At 66.5% G+C, this 18,787-nt stretch overlaps 1 protein-coding gene across 2 annotated transcripts; it reads left to right on the forward strand.

Moving 5' to 3' along the window:
- The first annotated feature begins 11,681 nt into the window (after positions 1–11,681).
- On the forward strand, positions 11,682–17,707 carry Faap20 (FA core complex associated protein 20). 2 transcript variants are annotated; one of them, XM_042701957.1, is made up of 4 exons: positions 11,682–11,748; positions 11,887–12,004; positions 14,050–14,270; positions 17,501–17,707. In XM_042701957.1, exons 1-4 carry the CDS (start codon positions 11,693–11,695, stop codon positions 17,571–17,573), a joined length of 468 nt encoding a protein of 155 aa, XP_042557891.1. In that variant the 5' UTR covers positions 11,682–11,692; the 3' UTR covers positions 17,574–17,707. The 2 variants fall into 2 exon arrangements, with proteins under 2 accessions (XP_042557891.1, XP_042557892.1); XM_042701958.1 differs by having other exon boundaries at positions 14,050–14,304; positions 17,501–17,587.
- Positions 17,708–18,787: the final 1,080 nt, after the last annotated feature.

The following is an 18,787-nucleotide window of genomic DNA, read 5'->3' on the forward strand; positions in this document are numbered from 1 at the left end:
TCTGAGGCCCAGGTCCGCCAGCGTGTTCCGGGCTGCGCTAGGAAGGGACCCCGGGAGGCACTGCAGGCTCCGGCAGGCAGACCTTGCTGGACGTTCCCAGGGCCCGGCCACCGGGCTCAGCCCTGAAGAGCAACGCTGTTCCCACAAGCTCTGTCCCGCGGGGGAGGGGCGCTTTTCCACGTGGCCAACCACGCCAGTCACTCTTCCACCAGGCCCCGGTGGCAAGGGCAGCTCTGTGTCCACTCCTTGTCCCCCGCCTCCCAGAGGCCACCTGGGAGGCCGGGTTTGTGGGGGGAGGCCCTGTTCCACCCAGCAGGCTGGCCCTTCCCCGCTGGAGGAAGCAGTCTCCCCACCTAAGAGGAGAGGGGGCCCACGGGGGGAGCCTGTCCCACATGGCGCAGATCCAGCAGGACGAGCTTCTAGGGGTGTCAGGGCACCCTGTTCACACCCAGCATGGGCGCAGGGACACCCCGTCCACGCCACCCCGGTCCAGCCTGGTATGGCGCAGGGACCGGAAGCCCCGGTGGGCTCCTCCCGCTGGGCCCCGGCCTGGACCCCTCTCCTCCCACAGCAACGAGAACATATATTCCTTTCTCTTTTCAGACCGGGTTCTTGGAACTTACACCCTCTTGGGTTTGCTATTTTTACCCACCCCAGCCTTCCGGTCTCCATGGCGACGCCTCCAAACAGCAGATTCCAGGCGGCAATGACGTCACCCTTCCCTTCCTGCCGCCCAGGCCTCTGAGACGCTGCTGCCGCCCCCCCCACCCCGGACCCCTTCCCCTCCCGTCAGGCCTCCCCCAAGCCAAGACCCCAAGGGTCCATGGCCACAACTGGGCCTCTCTGCCCTGTGCTGGCCCTGTGGTCAGAGTCGCGGGAAGTGTCCGTCTTCCTCCTGGCCTACCCCTCCCCCCCCCCAGCTCTGCCAGAGCAGAGGGCACGGGCCCAGGGGATTTGACCCAGAAGCAGCCGCCCTCCCCCTCCGGGATCTCCTCCATGCCAGCGGCCTGCTCTGTGGAGCTGCCACAGGCCCTAGTGGCTAGAAAGGAAGGGGCAGGCTGGCGCCAAGCTGCAGTCTGTCTGGCCAGGGAGCTCCTTGTGGTCCCCGGTCAGGAGCCTGTTCCCAGGAGAGGCAGCTCCCGCAGCAGGGCTGGGTGCCCGCTGAAGTGGGGGGGGTCGGCTTTGTTTTAGGTGCCAGGTGCTGCCTGGGTGCCAAGACCCAACCAACGCTGTCAGGCTGCTCAGTCACTCTGCAGGGCGCCCGCCCGCCCTGAGCACAGGCCACGCTGGGGGTGGGGCTCAGTCAGGGTCCGCAGGGCCAGCCTGTCCTGCTCTGGCCACACTTTACCCAGCCGTCTCCACAATACTAGTCTGGGGTCAGCCTTCATCCCAGGATCACCCCCAAGTCCCTGTAGGAAGAACCCCAAGTCTTGGTCTTGCTGTGGTCCGGCGTGAGCAGAAGCGGCCCGAGTCTTGGAATTGGGGCGGGACGGACAGATGTGGTTTGCACTGTTCACGGCAGCCCCGGGCCCAGGGCCCCAAGGAGGCACAGTGCCCTGCCTGGCTTTCTAATCTATAACCCCACCCCCTTGGGGTGAGTCACCAAGAGGGCTCGGTCTTGCCTTGATTCTGCCAAGCCCAGAGCCCCCACCTCAGCCCCCAAGGTAGGGGAAGGGAGAGCAGGGGAAGGGAAGGAGAGGGAAGAGCAGGCTGGCCAGCCCTGGGCCTCGGGCTGGAGCTGTGAGCATCGCCATGGCCAGCAGTGATGGAGACATTAACGATCCTCTTGGCTCTTCTGTTTTTTTGTCCTGGGGCTTGAACTCAGGGCCTGGGCGCTGTCCCTGAGCTCTTTTGCTCAAGGCTAGCGCTCTACCACTTTGAGCCCCAGCTCCATATCTGGTTTTCTGGTGGTTCATTGGAGATAAGTCTCACAGACTTTCCTGCCTGGGCTGGCTTTGAACCACAATTCTACCATTTCAGTCTCCCGAGTAGCTGGGATGACAGGCGTGAGCTTCCAGAGGCCAGCTCTTCTTGGCTCGTGACTGCTCCTAGTGGGATGGAGGGAAACGGGGTCTCAGCCCCAGCTTCCCACCCTCCTGCTTGCTTTCCCGTAGGGAGTCTCCAGCCCACCCCCTGCCTTCATCGGCAGCAGCCGGCAGGCATACCCACAGGTCGGCAGCTGTCTCCAGAGCCCCACACAGGCCCAATCACCAACCAAACAAGCAGAGCAGGGAGTAGGCCGTGGGCCGGCCCTAGTGAGCCCCCAACCAGCCCAGGCCTCCAGAGCCCTGTCCCAGGCTGGGGCAGCCTCAGGATGACGTTCTGAGTCCCTGGCAGCAGGAACGGTGGGGGCTGGGGATGGTGGCTGGAGTCCCGAAGGAGATGTGGCTGTAAGAGGGAGGGAGGGGTCCATGGTTTGTCTGGTGAAGCACCCACGCCACCCCCCCCGCCTGCAGGCAGCCCAACCCCCCCCAGCAGCCCGGCGCCCCGGCCCCCAACTGCAGGCAGCCCAGCCCCCAGTCCACAGGCAGCCCAGCCACCCCCCCCACCCGTGGGCAGCCCGCCCCCCCCCCGCCTGCAGGTAGCCCAATCCCCCCCCCCCCCCCCCCGCCCGTAGGCAGCCGCTGGACTTCGTGTACCTTGGCCCCAGCCGTTCACCTCAGTGTTTTCGTGCCTGGCCCCAGGTCCTGGCTGGAGTTTTCCCCCCGCCCGGGTGCTCCTCGGTCAGCCCTGCAGCAGCTGAAGTCCAGGAGCAGCAGACATCTTGTCCCGAGGGGAAGTGGGTGCAGAGGTGAGACCCCAGGACAGGATCTCTCTCCCCAAGCTTGCCGGGTGCCCACCTTTGGCGGGCAGAGCCAGCAGGAGACGTGTCCTGTCCCAGGGCAAGACAGCAACATTTCCCCAGGCTACCCACTGCTTATGAGGGAGCCTAGAGGAAGAGCTGGGGGATGACCCGGGCCCCGGACCCGTCTCAGGGGAGCTTCGAGGTGGGTTAGGAGGCAGCATTGCGGGCAGCGACCAGCAAGTGCAAAGGCTCTGAGGCACAAGAGTGCTTGGTCCCTTCAGGCCCGTGCTGGGTGGGTGGGGGTGGGCAGGTGGCATAGGACCCCAGTTTACTCCCTGTTTGGCACATCTGTGAGCAGGCCCCAGCTCTCCTGGTCAGGCTGAAGTGGGGTGAGGGGTCGGGACCCTCATGCCTCTCCTGGCTATTGGGGCTCCTTGAGCCACCAGTACTCCACTACTCCTCTGGAACCAGGGCCAGTGGAGGGACAGACGGATGGACACGGGGCTAGTGAGTGGGGGGGAGATGGATGTGGGATTGGGGGAGGAATGGACGCAGGGTGGATTGGGGGGGACGGACGCGGGGCGGGTGAGCGGGGGTAGGGGGGACGATGCGGGGTGGGTGAGGGGGGACAGATGGACACGGAGCGGGTGAGGCTGTTTTTCTGAGCGTTTTGTTCCCAGCGTGGCCCCAGCCTGGCAGAGGACTGGCGTGGCCAGCTGTGGGGAGGGTCTTTGCCCCCTGCAGCCTGAGTCCCCCTGGACCCCGGCCTAGAGAACCACTGCACACTGCAGAGCCGAGGTGGGTTCAGTCCACAGGCACCTAGGCAGCCTGAAAGGGCGGGCGGGGAGGTGAGGCTGGGAGGGGCGCAGGGGTGGGGAGGGGGCCGCGTACCGGCTTGGCTTTGGTGACCTGTCCCACCCACACCCACCAACTGCCCCATAGCACTGCAGGCCTGGTGTCGGCCTCCATCCACACCCCACAGAGACCAGGAGATCCATCTGTCTGTCTGTCCGTCCCCCTCCAGGCTAGTGCTGCCCGTGGGCTCCCAGCTCTGTGAGTAATATTTAACTTGGAAGAGGAGAAGTTAACAACAAGTTTGGATTGCAACCCACTTGCCAGGAGAGAAGGGAGGGGGAGGTATGTGGAGAGGAAGAGAGGGAGGAGGGAGGGAGGGAGAAGGGAGGGAGGGAGGGAGGACAAAGTGGAGAGGAAGAGAGCTGGGTGGGAGGCAGGCCCAGGGCAGCTGCAGCGGGGACCCCAGGGCCTGGCCCGAGTGTGTCACCGAGGCTGGGCCGAGAGCCACCACCGAGCCCCCAGGACGTGCTCTGAGGCCACTCGGCTGTGTGCCTAAGCCCTCCCTCAAGCCTCAGTTTCCTTTAAGAGACCACTGGGTTCGAGGCATGGAAGGATTCCATTCCGGAGCAGAGACTAACACACACACGCACACACACACGCACACACGCACACACACGTATGCATGCACACAGGCATATACACATGCGCACACATACACAAACATTCAAAACCACACACACACACACACACACACACACACACACACACACACACACTGCAAGCAAAACAGCCCGCCTGTAGCTCAGAGGTCTCAGCCCAAGGCTGGAAAAATCCATGAGGCAGAGCGGGGATGGGGCCCTCCGCGTGGGGCGGGCGGGCTTGGAGGGGGGACAGGGCCTTCCCAGGGCACAGCACCGCCGGCCGCGGGCTCCCTCTCGGGAAGTCCGGCTGTCTGTGGGGCAGCAGCAGCCCCGCCTGCCCAGTGCCTGCGAGTGGGCCGGCAAGGGGGCCCGTGAAGGTGTGAGGGGAGCCAGGGGCCGGCGCGCTCAGATTTCCTGCCCTGTCTGAGCCCCCTCCAAAGCCTGGGCAGGTCCAGCCCGCAGTGCTGTCTCGCTCTGGACAGAAGCTTCCAGTCTTCCAGCCTCTCTCAGCTCCAGAGGGCTGCCAACCTTCAGTGAACCCCAAAGGATGGGCTGCCCCAGTACTCATGCCTTCCGTCTGGTCAAGAGAACCCAGAGCCAGGGCCCCCAAGCCCAGTCCCGGCGCCAGGGCCTCGCCCCCGACGAGGCCTCTTCTTTCCAATTCACAGAAGTGAAGTTTCATGGGCCCCCCAAAGGGCTGCAGAGATGCAGCCCCCCCCCGTGACTCTGTCTCTTAGTGACAGGCCCCCAAGACCTTCCACGTGCCTCCACCCCCGGCCTTGCATGCAAGGCCGACAAGGCTGACCGTCGCTCCCCTCCCTGCAGACAACGGGTAGATTGGTAGCGGACAACCTTCCCCAGAGCAGCCACGGCCCAGAAAACTCCCTGATCCACGGCTGCCCTCCTTCCGCCTTCCAGCCCAGATCTCCCGCCTGCCAGTGAGCACTGGCCCTCCGGTGAGCTAAAAAGGAGAAACCGAGGCTGGGCCCTGCTCTCCTCTTTTCCTACAAGGGGATGTTTGCTGGGCCCGTAGCCCAGAGGTCCTGACTGGTAAGGCCCAGAAGGCCAGGGCCTCCACGCCCACTGTGGCGGCCGTGCTGGGGGCGGTCAGGAGCGGAGCCCGCGCCCCACAGCCCCGTGCGGCAGAGCTGGCCGCAGTGGGGGTGAGCCCGCAGAGCGCCGGCCTCTGCTCTGCAGCACCTGGCCCTTTCCGCAGCCCTGGGCACGGGACGCGTGTCACTTGAGAGGCTGGCAAGGCCTGGTGTGAGCAGCAGGTGTGCACACTCATGACTTGTGCACCGATCGGTTCCATGCTGTGCCAGACACGCCCATGAGTAGCACAGCGCTCTCCCCTGTCCCTCTCACCTCTCCAGGGGTGAATGCGGGCCGCGGGAGCCGCTGGTGAGGTGGTCTGTGGTCGCTGCCACGCGAGTCAGCCCCCTGGGGTGGACAGACCCAACCCCGGCGCCCCACAGAAGGCCCCTGATGGTCACCGACTGTGGAGGGTCTGGCTCACGTGCAGGCTGGCCACGGTGGCTGGGAGCCCTGGCCTCAGTTGGCTGACTAGCACACAGGGCACGGCAACAGCGGCTGCCTGGCGCTGGGACGGCGCACCGCATAACGTGGTGGAATTAGGGAGCGGGCCCTGGGGGCGGGCTGGGGGAGGGCCAAGCGCGGCACCCACTGGACAGGCCCAGCTGCCGACCCAGGGATGTGCTCGTCTTTGCCTCCACCCCAGGCGGGGCCTGGCGGCACCGGCCAGGTGCACAGCTGGGCGGTTGACAGCTGATCACGAATCTAGCCACCCGCTCTCTCCACGAAGGCGTGGACAGGTCAGCCCCGCGTCCCAGGAGCAGGCAGGCTCGCGGAGCCAGTCACAGCCTGGAGCCTCACAGGCGGCGGCTTTCAGCAGCTCTCTGCCCAGTAGGTCTGGGCGAGGGGCTTAGGTGGGGCTGACGGGCACCGTGGCCTTGGTCTGGAGGAGAAACGGGCCACGGAAGAGGAAGAGGCGGCAGGCTGGGATCGGTCCGTTCCTGGGCGGGGGGGGGGGGGGGGGGGGCAGCTGCCTAATGCCTCCCACATCTTGGCTACCTGGGAACGCAGGTGAGGAGTGTGAGGCCTGCGCATGGTGTTAGCCAGGTCACCGGACAGGCAGGCTCGGCCGGGGCGCCCAGGCCGCAGGACAGGACGGGGCTCTGGCAGATGGGCACGGGAGTGTCCACACCACCCGTACCCAGGTGCCACGCTGGAAACAGTTCGCACAGAATGGACCAGCCAAGCTGAGGCCATGGTAGTGGGGGTCCAGGCAGGGTACGGAGGGTCCAGGGAAAGAAGGCGGCACTGGAGAGGGAGTCCATGGGCAGGTAGGAGAGGACACGGGACGCAAACCGGGGGTCTTGGTTTACCGGAAGGGTCTGGGCCGGGTTCTCCAGCAGCCCTCCAGGGTGCACAAGAGGTGGGGAGAAAAAAAAAAAAAAACTGCCGGGCACTGGTGGCTCATGCCAATCCTCCTAGCCACTCAGGAGGCTGAGATCTGAGGATCGCAGTTCAAAGCCAGCCTGGGCAGGAAAGTCCATGAGACTCTTATCTGCAATAAATCACTAGAAAACCAGAAATGGCGCTGTGGCTCAAGCAGTAGAGTGCTCACCTTGAGCTGAAGAGCTGAGGGACAGCACCCAGGCCGAGTTCTTTCTAGAATGTCAAACGCCAAGAAGTTGCTCACCGGGCATGCGTCCCTGAGCCTCTGGCGGGTCTGGCTTCCCTGAGGCCTCGTTTCCCAGGCACCAAGACCTCCCAGTGCCATGAGCAAGGCTGTGCGGGCTGGAGGGTGGATTTCAGCATGAGGTGCTCGCTTGGCATGCTGGAGGCCTTGGTTCAATTCCTAGCACCAGAAATAAAACACACCCCTCTAAACCTCCTTCCTTAAAAAACCCCAAACCAAAACACAGACGCGGAGGTGCAGTGGCAGCGACGGTGGCCAGGCTTCCGGGTGTTCCGGGCTCCAGCATCTCGAGTGTGGGGCCTGCGGGCAGGCGGCTGCGGACAAGGCTCTGGGTCAGGGTCAAAGTGCCCAGAGCTTGGCGTCTGCCGGCTGACTTTCCTCAGAGGAAAGGATCCCCGAGGGTCCTGCTCCCCAGGAGTTCCGCCATGAGGGGATCTGGTGGAGAAGGGTCACACCTGTGCTGTCGGCCGGTCTGGGAGGAATCAGCATGGGCAGGGGCACCGGAGCAAAGCCTTTGCGCTCTGCCTGCTGTGAACATCGACAAGCAGTCAGGCAGGAACACTGGCCAAACTGAAGACTTGGTAGGAGCTCTGTGGGGCCAGGAACGCCCCCCCCCCCCCCATTCCAGAGCATCCCAGACACTCCTTAGCTTTGTGCATGTCTACATGTGTGAGGACTGGACTACGAAGTCTAGACTAGGTCACTCGGCCTTAGCTTTTTCGCTCAAGGCTGGCACTCTACCACTCGAGCCACAGCTCTGCTTCTAGATGGCTTTTTGGTGTTTAATTAATTGGAGGCATCTCACAGACTTTCCTTGATCCTCAGATCTCAGCATCCTGGAGTAGCCTGGGTTGCAAGCGTGAGCCAGGGGGCTCAGGTCCCCGTTAGCTTTGAGTGTTGGGATGGACGCTGTGCCCACTTTGGCTCTGGCTGATCACTGGCAGGCCCTGGTCATAACTTCCTAACTACTGGCCATGAGGAGGTATGGATGTGTGTGTGGGGGGGTGCTGGGGACCCCAGGGCATGCCTGCTCGGCCCCGTGTGTGGACCTGAATGCCTGCTCTGCTGCCCGTGGGTCCGACGATGTTTCCCAGCCAACACTGCCACGCAGCCTGTCTGCCTGGCACTCCTGTGCCTGGTAAACGCCAGGCCGGCAGGTGTGCGAGCAAGCCCACTCCTCGGCTGCGTCAGGGGTGCTTGGCTGGCAGACGTGGCCCAGGCCCTTAGCCATTCCCCCGTGGCCAGCAGGTCCTGCCCGGGCACCATGTGCACATGCCCTGCCATTCTGCCACCCAGTGAGGATGCAAACAGCAGAGCACCACGGACGTGAGCCCAGGCCAGGCGGTTGGCCGTGGGCTCTGCCTGGGCCGCGTCCTGGGTTGGTTGTCTGGCCAGCCTAACCCTACAACGCCCAAGAAACCCAGGAAACCAAGGGGGCCGGGGCCACTCTGCGGCTCCAGCCCCACCAGGGGACCAATCAGACAGGACCCGGCAGGCAGGATGCCCCCGCACGTGGCTGAGGGCGCTCACGGCTGGGACCTCGGGAAGACGGACGGTGCCCAAATGACCCATGTTTCTAGAAATCACTCCTGAGATAAAGTTCGGTGTCTCCTCCAAAAGGATCACCTAGAGGTGGGCAGAGCTCACCAAGAGCAAGGAGCCTCCCGCTGGGCCGCCCGAGGCACAGGGCCTCTGACATTTGCTGTTTCCCCAGCACGGCCCTGAGGGCTGAAGTATTCTCTTGTAAACTTGTTTTGTGGGGCACGGTGGCTCATGCCTATCATCCTAGCTACTCAGGAGGCTGAGATCTGAGGATTGAGGCTCACAGCCAGGCTGGGCAGGAACGTTCGTGAGACTTATTTTCAGTAAACCCCCAGAAAACCAAAATGGCACTGTGGCTCAAGTGGTAGAGCGCTAACCTTGAGCTGAAGAGCTGAGGGACAGCGCCCAGGCCCAGAGTTCAAGCCTCACGACTGACAACACTTGTTTCTGGAGTGCAAGTTATCAGTCCCTGACAAGAAACTATTTGCCAATAAAGCTGACCTTTTCTCCAAGTTCAACTTGTGTGTGTGTTGTGTGTGTGTGTGTGTTGGTACTAGGGCTTGAACTCAGGATCCCTCAGCTTTTTTACTCAAGACAGGTGCCCTACCACTTGAGCCACAGCTCCACTTCTGTTTTTTGGGTGGTTAATTGGTGATAAGGCTCAGATGCTGGCTCACCAAGTTCAACTTTAATCCTACGCTGTGACACTCAGGGACAGCTGGGAAGGGGGGTGGACATGCTCCATCTTCTCATTTCTACTTTGTGAGGGTCCCGCAGACCCCAGTGGCCGGCAGGACGGCAGTGCTGGGTGGTACGGTGGGGTGGGGGTGGCAGCGGTGGGGTGCTGGGCAGCTCCCTCAGCTCCATTCTTTCTTTCTTTTGTTTTGTTTTTTTACCAGTCCAGGGGTTTGAACTCAGGGCCTGGGCACTGTCCCTGAGCTTCTGTTGCTCAAGGCAAGCGCTCTACCACTCGAGCCTCAGTGCCACTTCCCGCTTCTTCCGTGTCTGTGGTGCTGAGGGCCTCATGCATGCGAGGCGAGCTCTACCACTGAGCCCCTTTCCCAACCTCAGCTCCGCTGGTGTGGAAGGACGCACTGTGGGCCACAGGCCTACAACCACCTGGTGGTTGTCCTGAGTGGCCCTGGGCGGCGTCCTTCTCAGGTGTCTCAGGATCCCCAGGCTCTGCCAGGTGGAGCCCTGGCCTGGGATCTGCAGGCAGCATAAATGAGGCCCAGGGGGAGCTAGCAACATCCTGAGGGGCCCTTCCTGGGCCCCAGGGGCCTGCACCCCAGCCTCCGGAACCTGGCTGGAGCCATGCTCCCAAGCCGCCTTACCACCACCTCCCTCCCTCCCTTGCTCTGCTCCTCTTGTACCAAGTGGCTGGGCACCGGTGTAGCAGAGTCCAGGCATCGGGCTAGGCAGGTGGCTCAGGGGTAGAGCGCCTACCTAGCATGCATGAGGCCCTGGGTTCCATTCCTCAGTACCACATACAGAAAAAGCCAGAAGTGGTGCTGTGGCTCAAGTGGTAGAGGGCTAGCCTTAAGTAAAAGAAGCTCAGGAACAGTTCCCAGGTCCTGAGTTCAAGCCCCAGGACTGGCAGAAAAAAAAAACCAAAGTCTGGGCATCCGAATGGGAGGGGCCGAGGAGCTGGGGCTCTGAGGACTCTGGGGAGCTTGGAGTTCAGGTCCAGGGCAGGGACTGGGGCCTCCTGCCTGGAAAAACTGCTGCTCTGCAGTGGCTGCGCGCACAGGTGCCCGGCTCCAGCTCTACTGTGAGGCGCATCTCTCCTCCAGGCCTCTGCCTGAGGGCTGCTGCCAGGGGACACCCATGACTTGCTGGTGGCTGTTTGCTGTGTGGAGGCCTGGGGGGGAGGGTCAGGCCCTGGGGGAGGGTCAGGGGGAGGGTCCTGGGGGAGGGTGGGGGGAGGGTCCTGGGGGAGGGTAGGGTCTTGGGGGAGGGTCGGGTCCAGGCAGAGGGTGGGGGGGTTCTGGGGGAGGGGAGGTCCTGGGGGAGGGGAGGTCCTGGGGGAGGTCCTGGGGGAGGGTCGGGTCTTGAGGGAGGGGAGGGTCCTGGGGGAGGGTCAGGTCTTGGGAGAGGGTCCTGGGGAGGGTCGGGCCCTGGGGGGGAGGGTCGGGCCCTGGGGGAGGGTCCTGGGGAGGCGAGGGCCCTGGGGGGGAGGGTCTGCCCCTGGGGGAGGGTGGGGGGGGGGAGGGTCGGGCCCTGGGGGAGGGTCCTGGGGAGGCGAGGGCCCTGGGGGGGAGGGTCGGCCCCTGGGGGAGGGTGGGGGGGAGGGTCGGGCCCTGGGGGAGGGTCCTGGGGGAGGGTCCTGGGGAGGCGAGGGCCCTGGGGGGGAGGGTCGGGTCCTGGGGGAGGGTCGGGCCCTGGGGGAGGGTCGGGGGGAGGGTCGGGCCCTGGGGGAGGGTCCTGGGGAGGCGAGGGCCCTGGGGGAGGGTCCTGGGGAGGCGAGGGCCCTGGGGGGGAGGGTGGGCCCCTGGGGGAGGGTCGGGTCCTGGGGGAGGGTCGGGCCCTCGGGGAGGGTCCTGGGGAGGCGAGGGCCCTGGGGGGGAGGGTGGGCCCCTGGGGGAGGGTGGGGGGGGAGGGTCGGGTCCTGGGGGAGGGTCGGGCCCTGGGGGAGGGTCCTGGGGAGGCGAGGGCCCTGGGGGGGAGGGTCGGCCCCTGGGGGAGGGTCGGGGGGGAGGGTCGGGTCCTTGGGGAGGGTCGGGCCCTGGGGGAGGGTCCTGGGGAGGCGAGGGCCCTGGGGGGGAGGGCAGGGCCCGGGCCGGGAGACGGAGGAGCCAGTGATGGCCGTCCACGCGCGTCGAGGCTGCCAGCTGGGGCGCGAGCCGGGCCGGCGGAGGTCAGCGCGGGGGTGCGGCCGCGGTGCCCGGGCCTCTGCCGCCACCGCGTGGCCGGCTGCGGGCGCCCCGCGGAGGCCGAACCCCGGAGCGGGGCCTCCGGAGCTCGCGCTGGACCCGAGGCCGCGGCGGGCGGGGGTGCGGGGAACCGGGTCCGGGCCGGGGCCGCGCGCTCGGGTCGGCCGCGGGGAAGCGCCTCGGCCTCGGCCCCCCCGAGCTTCCGCCGTCCCGGGGGAGCGGGCCGCGGGCCGCCGTGGGGTCGGGCTCCCGGGGCCCCGGGCTCCCCGTGGGGCCGGAGGCCCCGCCCCCGCGGCCCGCGCTCACTTCCGCCGGACGCGCGCTCGGGCGGCGGATGGCGGCGGCGCGGCCGCCGGGGAGGCTGAGCCGGCGGAGGCCGCCCCGGGACGGGTGAGGGGCCGGGGGGGGGGCCCGGGGGGTCAGGGGCCTCGGGGGGCGGGGGTCGCGGGCCTGGGGGCCCCGGCCGGGCCCCACGTGCGCCCCGCGCCCCGCCCCCGGCGCCTGACCCCGCCTCCGTCCGCGGCGCAGGTTCCCCCCGCGGTCCGCCTCCGGGGCCGCCGCGAGCGAGCCGTGGGCCGCCCTGCTGCGCGCGGCCGGCGTGGGTCGGAGCCCGGACCTGGAGCCGCTGCCCGCGCTGCCGGGCCAGGTGCGTCTGCGGGGCGGGGCGCCCGGGAGGTGCGGAGGTGGCGGGGGGGGGGGGCGAGTGGGGGGGAGTTCCGGGGTTGCGGGTGGGGGTGTTCCTGTGTGCGGGGGTCCGGGATGCGGGGGCGGCACCCCGGGGTGCGGGAGGAGTTCCCGGGGTGGTGGGGGGTGCGGGAGGAGTTCCCGGGGTGGCGGGGGGGTGCGGGAGGAGTTCCCGGGGTGGTGGGGGGGGTGCGGGGGGAGTTCCCGGGGTGGCGGGGGGGGGGGGTGCGGGAGGAGTTCCCGGGGTGGCGGGGGGTCCGGGGTGCGGGAGGAGTTCCCGGGGTGGTGGGTGGTCCGGGGTGCGGGAGGAGTTCCCGGGGTGGTGGGGGGGGTGTGGGAGGAGTTCCCGGGGTGGTGGGGGGTCCGGGGTGCGGGAGGAGTTCCCGGGGTGGCGGGAGGTCTGGGGTGCGGGAGGAGTTCCCGGGGTGGCGGGGGGGGGGGGTGCGGGAGGAGTTCCCGGGGTGGTGGGGGGGTCCGGGGTGCGGGAGGAGTTCCCGGGGTGGTGGGGGGGGTGCGGGAGGAGTTCCCGGGGTGGCGGGGGGGGTGCGGGAGGAGTTCCCGGGGTGGCGGGGGGGGTGCGGGAGGAGTTCCCGGGGTGGTGGGGGGGGGTGCGGGAGGAGTTCCCGGGGTGGTGGGGGGTCCGGGGTGCGGGAGGAGTTCCCGGGGTGGTGGGGGGGGTGCGGGAGGAGTTCCCGGGGTGGTGGGGGTGCGGGAGGAGTTCCGGGGTGGCGGGGGGGGGGGGGTGCGGGAGGAGTTCCCGGGGTGGTGGGGGGGGGTGCGGGAGGAGTTCCCGGGGTGGCGGGGGGGGGGGGGGGATGCGGGAGGAGTTCCCGGGGTGGCGGGGGGGGGGGTGCGGGAGGAGTTCCCGGGGTGGTGGTGGGGGGTCCGGGGTGCGGGAGGAGTTCCCGGGGTGGCGGGGGGGGGGGGGTTGCGGGAGGAGTTCCCGGGGGTGGCGGGGGGGTCCGGGGTGCGGGAGGAGTTCCCGGGGTGGTGGTGGGGGGTCCGGGGTGCGGGAGGAGTTCCCGGGGTGGTGGTGGGGGGTCCGGGGTGCGGGAGGAGTTCCCGGGGTGGTGGGGGGTCCTGGGTGCGGGAGGAGTTCCCGGGGTGGCGGGGGTCCGGGGTGCGGGGGGAGTTCCCGGGGTGGTGGGGGGTCCGGGGTGCGGGAGGAGTTCCCGGGGTGGTGGGGGGGGGTCCTGGGTGCGGGGGGAGTTCCCGGGGTGGCGGGGGTCTGGGGTGCGGGGGGAGTTCCCGGGGTGGTGGCGGGGGGGGGGGGGGGTTGCGGGAGGAGTTCCCGGGGTGGTGGGGGGTCCGGGGTGCGGGAGGAGTTCCCGGGGTGGCGGGGGGGGGGGGGGGGGTTGCGGGAGGAGTTCCCGGGGGTGGCGGTGGGTCCGGGGTGCGGGAGGAGTTCCCGGGGTGGTGGTGGGGGTGCGGGAGGAGTTCCCGGGGTGGTGGTGGGGGTGCGGGAGGAGTTCCCGGGGTGGCGGTGGGTCCGGGGTGCGGGAGGAGTTCCCGGGGTGGTGGGGGGGGGTCCGGGGTGCGGGAGGAGTTCCCGGGGTGGTGGGGGGTCCGGGGTGCGGGAGGAGTTCCCGGGGTGGTGGGGGGTCCGGGGTGCGGGAGGAGTTCCCGGGGTGGTGGGGGGGGGGTCCTGGGTGCGGGGGGAGTTCCCGGGGTGGCGGGAGGTCTGGGGTGCGGGAGGAGTTCCCGGGGTGGCGGGGGGGGGGGTTCGGGGTGCGGGAGGAGTTCCCGGAGTGGTGGTGGGGGTGCGGGAGGAGTTCCCGGGGTGGTGGGGGGTCCGGGGTGCGGGAGGAGTTCCCGGGGTGGTGGTGGGGGGTGCGGGAGGAGTTCCCGGGGTGGCGGGGGGTCCGGGGTGCGGGAGGAGTTCCCGGGGTGGCGGTGGGTCCGGGGTGCGGGAGGAGTTCCCGGGGTGGCGGGGGTTGTTCCCGTGTGCGGGGGTCCCGGGGTGCTGGGTCCCGGCCCGCGTGCGCAGCCTCCGCCTCCACTCCGCAGGACCCCGAGCCCGGCCCCGACGGCCCTGCGCCCCCCGAGGTTTTCACGGTTGGATCCCAGGTCTTCTCCTGGACGCCCTTGCCGCCCCCTCCGGCCCCGGCCCCCGCCCCGGCCCCCACCTCGCCCACCGGGCCCAGGAAAGGACGCCCGGCGCCTGCTCCCCGCGGAGCCCCAGGGGCCCCACCGAGCTGCCCTGCCTGCAGGACGGCCTTCGCCCCCCAGTGAGTGCCCGCCCTGGGGACCCGGGACCCCCCAGTGAGTGCCCGGCCTGGGGACCCGGGACCCCCCAGTGAGTGCCCGCCCTGGGGACCCGGGACCCCCCAGTGAGTGCCTGCCCTGGGGACCCGGGACCCCCCAGTGAGTGCCCGCCCTGGGGACCCGGGACTCGAGGGTCTGAGGCCGGCCCTGGGCAGGGAATTCTGGGAGGCGAATCCCCCTTTACCCAGCAAAAAGCTGGAGAGGAGGCAGACTTCCCTGGCGCGGCCACCAGGCTAGAGCCCAAAAGCCAAGTGAGGCCTTGGGAGCCCGGGTTCAAGTCCTGTCGCTGGTGGAGGGCTTGCTGCGGGTCTGGGGTCCTGTCCCCATCCTGGGCCCTGTGCTCAGAGAGGTTCTCCTGCCTCCCCCCCCATCTCCCGTAGCTCAGAGTGGCCCCACAGGGGGTCCCTTCATTCCCAGTGTGGACAGGTACGTGACCGGGCCTGTTCAGGATGAAGTCTAGGACCCACTTGCACTGATGTTGCACCCACACTGCCCCGGACCTGGGTGGGTCAGGAGAGTGAACACACTTGGTCAGTTCCTAACGAGTTGGATCAGGCAGCAGGTTCCAGGTGTTCTGTGACCAGGGGACCGTGGAAACCAGAAATATCTAGAAGGAGGATGGATTCTAAAGTTAGTAAGGACAACCCCAAACACACCGAACAGTCTGGCCAATTATCAAAATCCACAGACCAGTTAAGATGGGCTTCTCCATGGTGATGTCTTCATCTGAGTCTTCATCAGTGGGGGGCGGGGGGTGGCCCCAGCCCCACCCCTTCCACGCCCCCCCCCCTCCCGCTCAGGGAGTGGCGAGTGTGGGCTGGCTGGGGGACAGTTTGTGGTGGCTTCAGGTGGGCCATCTCTGTGTGCGCGCGTGTGTATGTGTGCGCGCATGTGTGTATATGTGTGTGCGCGTGCGGGCCCCCTCCCTCCCACAGCCCCATCCCACGCAGCAGCGGTGCCCGGGCTGACGTGGCCCACACCCCTTGTGCTCATCCTGAACTGACCCATGTGCCACCCTGGTGAGGCCGCGAGTGTTTTAAAGCAAAAGCCTCTGCTTTTTGGGTGGAAAGGCACCCAGTGCCGGAGCTCCAGCTCTGGCGGGAATTCATTTTCCCCCAGAACCCGAGCCTTTCTGCCTTTCTGCTGCCACCGGAGGCCCCCGCTGGGGGAGGCTTTTGTCTTAGCAGGGCTTTCATTTCCAGAGAATCTAAAAAAAGATTCTGGAAGACAGGCAGATTGAGGAGGAAGCAGCTCCCATTTTGAGCTTTTCTGCGCCGTTGCGTGAAGGCTTGGCAAAGTGCCTGGATTCTGAAGTAGGGTGTAGAGAAGCAGGTTCAGGTCTTAGCGTGTCTGGAATGCTTCTAGTGTGTTCTTCCATTTGGCCGTGAAGGAGAGTAACTACTTGGGCCACAACTCAGCCCGAGGCCATAGCTCTGCCGCCATCCTGGTGGGGGGGGGGGCTGTTCCTCACGTCTTCCCCTCTGTCCTCTGTCCTGCCCTCAGTCTGTCCAAGCGCTCCAGTGTGACAGGGGTTGGGTACTTGACTAGCCACAGGCACGGTGCTGTTTGTTGCTGGATCCTAGTGCCTTCTCTTGGGGGATGGGGCCCAGGCCCCTGGTACCGGTGCCCATGATATAAACAGCTTCACACTCGCACACAACCTGGGCACATCCTGCACCCCTGGAGAAGAATAACCTCGCAGCACCGGCTTCGAGCTCACCGTCTCGTGCTTTTAAAGCGGGGACTTGTACTCATTTTTTTTTTGCCAGTCCTGGGGCTTGAACTCAGGGCCTGGGCACTGTCCCTGAGCTTCTTTTTCTCAAGGCTAGTGCTCTACCACTTGAGCCATAGCTCCACTTCCAACATCTTTTTTTCTGTGTATGTGGTACTGAGGAATGGAACCCAGGGCTTCATGCATGCTAGGCAAGCACTCTACAACTGAGCCACCTTTCCAGCCCCTACTGATGTTGTGTGTGTATCAGTTCTGGGGCTTGAACTGAGGGCCTGGGTGCTGTCCCGGGGCCTGCACTCCAGGCTAGTTGTCTGTCACCTGAGCAGCAGTGGGAGCCTTCCTCCAGTAGGGAATTGCATTCATTCTTTTTGAACTAGGGTCTCGCTTTCTGCCAGGGGCGTGCCACCTTGCCTAGCACTGTGTTGGGGCGGGGCGTCTCTTAGAACATTTTCTGCCCAGGCTGGCCTGGAACTCAGCCTAGCGCCTGTCTCCCAAGTAGCTAGGACTATAGGAGGAGCCTCGGATACCCAGCGTTCCCTTCCCTGGGCCTTGCCTTCCCTGTGCTGGGATTGAACTCAAGGCTTCACATGTGCTAGACAGGTGTTCTACTGTCTGAGTCGTGCCCAGGCTAGCCTTGAGCTGCAACTCCGCTGAGATTCCGCTGCCTCTTCTCGGTAGCTGGGATTATAGGATTGAACCGCCGAGCCTGCGGGCTTGGTGCAGCGGTGCTGTGGAAGCCATCTCAGCACACGCGCAGGTCTTGGCCCCAGCAAGACCGGACCCAGGTACAGACTGAGCATGCTCAGTCCTGGGGCGTTCCTGGTAGCTCTGCTGACCACCCAACCTGACGCCAGCTGCCCCGGCCTCGTGTCCACGTGCAGTGTGGGCAGCCATCAGTTGATGGGGTCACCTGAGGTCCAGATGCTGCCCAGGCTCGTGGCTTGGGTGGGTATCTTCTTTCCAGCGCTCTTCCCAATCTCAGAACTGGGTGGAGGTTACTCCCTGGCACCAACTGCTCCTGGGTGGGGAAGGAGTCCTGCAGGCCCTGCGTGCAGTGCCTTCCCCTGTGCCCAGTGGGAGCCTGGTCTGTCCTGGCTGCAGGTTGATGGAAGCCGATGGCTGGGTGTGGATTGGGGCCTGAGCCTCTGCCGTGCTCAGACCCTGGGGGCGGGGAGGGTCTGTCCTGCCCGTCCTCAGTCCTCCATGCTCAGGTTGTGTCTCTGCCTGTGGTCTGCAGCTAGGCAGGCGTCTGGGCTGGCCTCCCGGGGCTGAGGCGGAGAGGCCTCTGGCCTGTAGGGTTCCCAGGCGGCGGGGCTTGGCCTGGTTTATGAAAGCTGGGGTGACCCCCCCCTCCCCACGGTGCTGAGCGGTAGAGGGTGGGGCTCCTGCAGCCTGGGGAGGTGTGGCAGGGAGAACACGGTGGTGTCCTAACTGCAGCCTCCATGGGCTTTTTCCCTTCAGGCTGGACCAGCTGGACGTGGACAGCCACCTAGCGCAGTGCTTGGCTGAGGGCATGGAGGACGTGGCGTGGTGAGCTGCTGCCTCGGGGGCCCTGGGAGGCCCGTGCTGGGTGCTGCCGTCCACTCACAGCACCTTTGCTCCAGGATGTGAGCTGCTCCCGGAAGGCCCACCTTGTTGCTGACCCAAATACACATGCGTCTGACTTAAGCACAGGTGTCAGCTCACTGGCGCTCACACAGCAGCTGACGGGGGGGGGGGGGGGGGGGGGGGGGCTTCACACAGAACCGGCCTCCACACCGCTGTACACACAGGTGGGCCGCCCTCCACAGCCGTGTTTCCATTCTTTCCACGTGCTCAAATCCCCATGCGGTGCCCGGGGTTACCACGGGCAGAGAGCTGCAGAGCTGGCACTGCGCTGGGAGGCTGGGGGAGCCGTGGGACCCCGACTTGACAACTGGAGAAATACATGGAGAGAGAGGGGTATTTTCAAGATGGCTGAGGGCGGGTTGGTGTGGCCCGGACCCAGTGTGCGGTCCTCACAGCTGCGGAGCACGGCAGGACGCGGGAAGGACGTGCGCGTGCGTGAGGCCTGCTGGCGAGGGGCCTGGCGCGAGGCTGGGCAGGCTGGGCCTTGGGGTGCGGGTGGCATGGCTGAGCCCAGGCCCAGAGGTTCTGGGACCTGGGAAGCAGCAGAAGACGGGTCTGTCTGAGGTCAAGACAGGAGAGCGGGGGAGCTGGAGTTGGGCTGCGCCTGCACCGTGGTGGACACAGCTGGGGAGGGCACCTGGCCCAGAGCTCGCCGGCTTGATGTCTTCCGTGCCCTGGTGGTGCCCACAGGAGGTGAGGCTCCCAGGAGGTACAGAGACCGGGACCCACAGGGCCAGGAGAGGAGGGCACCTGGGAGCCACCGCTAACATCCCCAGCGGTGCCATGAGCCAGAGCTCCGGAGTGCATCGCACCACCCAGAAGGTGACTCTAAGGTGAGCCACGGAAGGTCAGGAGCTCAGCCTCCGTGGCAGCCCTGCCGGGTGCTGGGAACCCTGGGCCCGGCCGTGGCGCAGTGCTGCTGTGGTCTGTCCCCAGGAGCTGCCAGAGTCGAAGGAAAGGGCTCCGCACCTCACTTTCCAGAAAACATACTTGTGTATATGCGGGGGCCTGAGTGTGGTCCTGGATTTTTGTGCTCAAGGCTAGTGCTCTACCACTTGAGCCACAGCTCCACTTCTGGCTTTTTGGTTGGCTAATTGGAGAGAAGAGCATAAGCTTTCCTGCCCAGGCTGGCTTTGAACT

This window comes from Dipodomys spectabilis, unplaced genomic scaffold (assembly GCF_019054845.1).
Source record: "Dipodomys spectabilis isolate Male_0828 unplaced genomic scaffold, ASM1905484v1 ptg000299l, whole genome shotgun sequence".
NCBI classification, from domain to species: domain Eukaryota; kingdom Metazoa; phylum Chordata; class Mammalia; order Rodentia; family Heteromyidae; genus Dipodomys; species Dipodomys spectabilis.

Bases quoted from the DNA above. Each gene is read 5' to 3' on its own strand.
- Faap20 (XM_042701957.1), top strand. From the start codon at position 11,693: ATGGCGGCGGCGCGGCCGCCGGGGAGGCTGAGCCGGCGGAGGCCGCCC. The intron at 11,749-11,886 runs GTGAGGGGCCGG...TCCGCGGCGCAG, and splicing joins CGGAGGCCGCCCCGGGACGG to GTTCCCCCCGCGGTCCGCCT. The intron at 14,271-17,500 runs GTGAGTGCCCGC...TTTTCCCTTCAG, and splicing joins AGGACGGCCTTCGCCCCCCA to GCTGGACCAGCTGGACGTGG.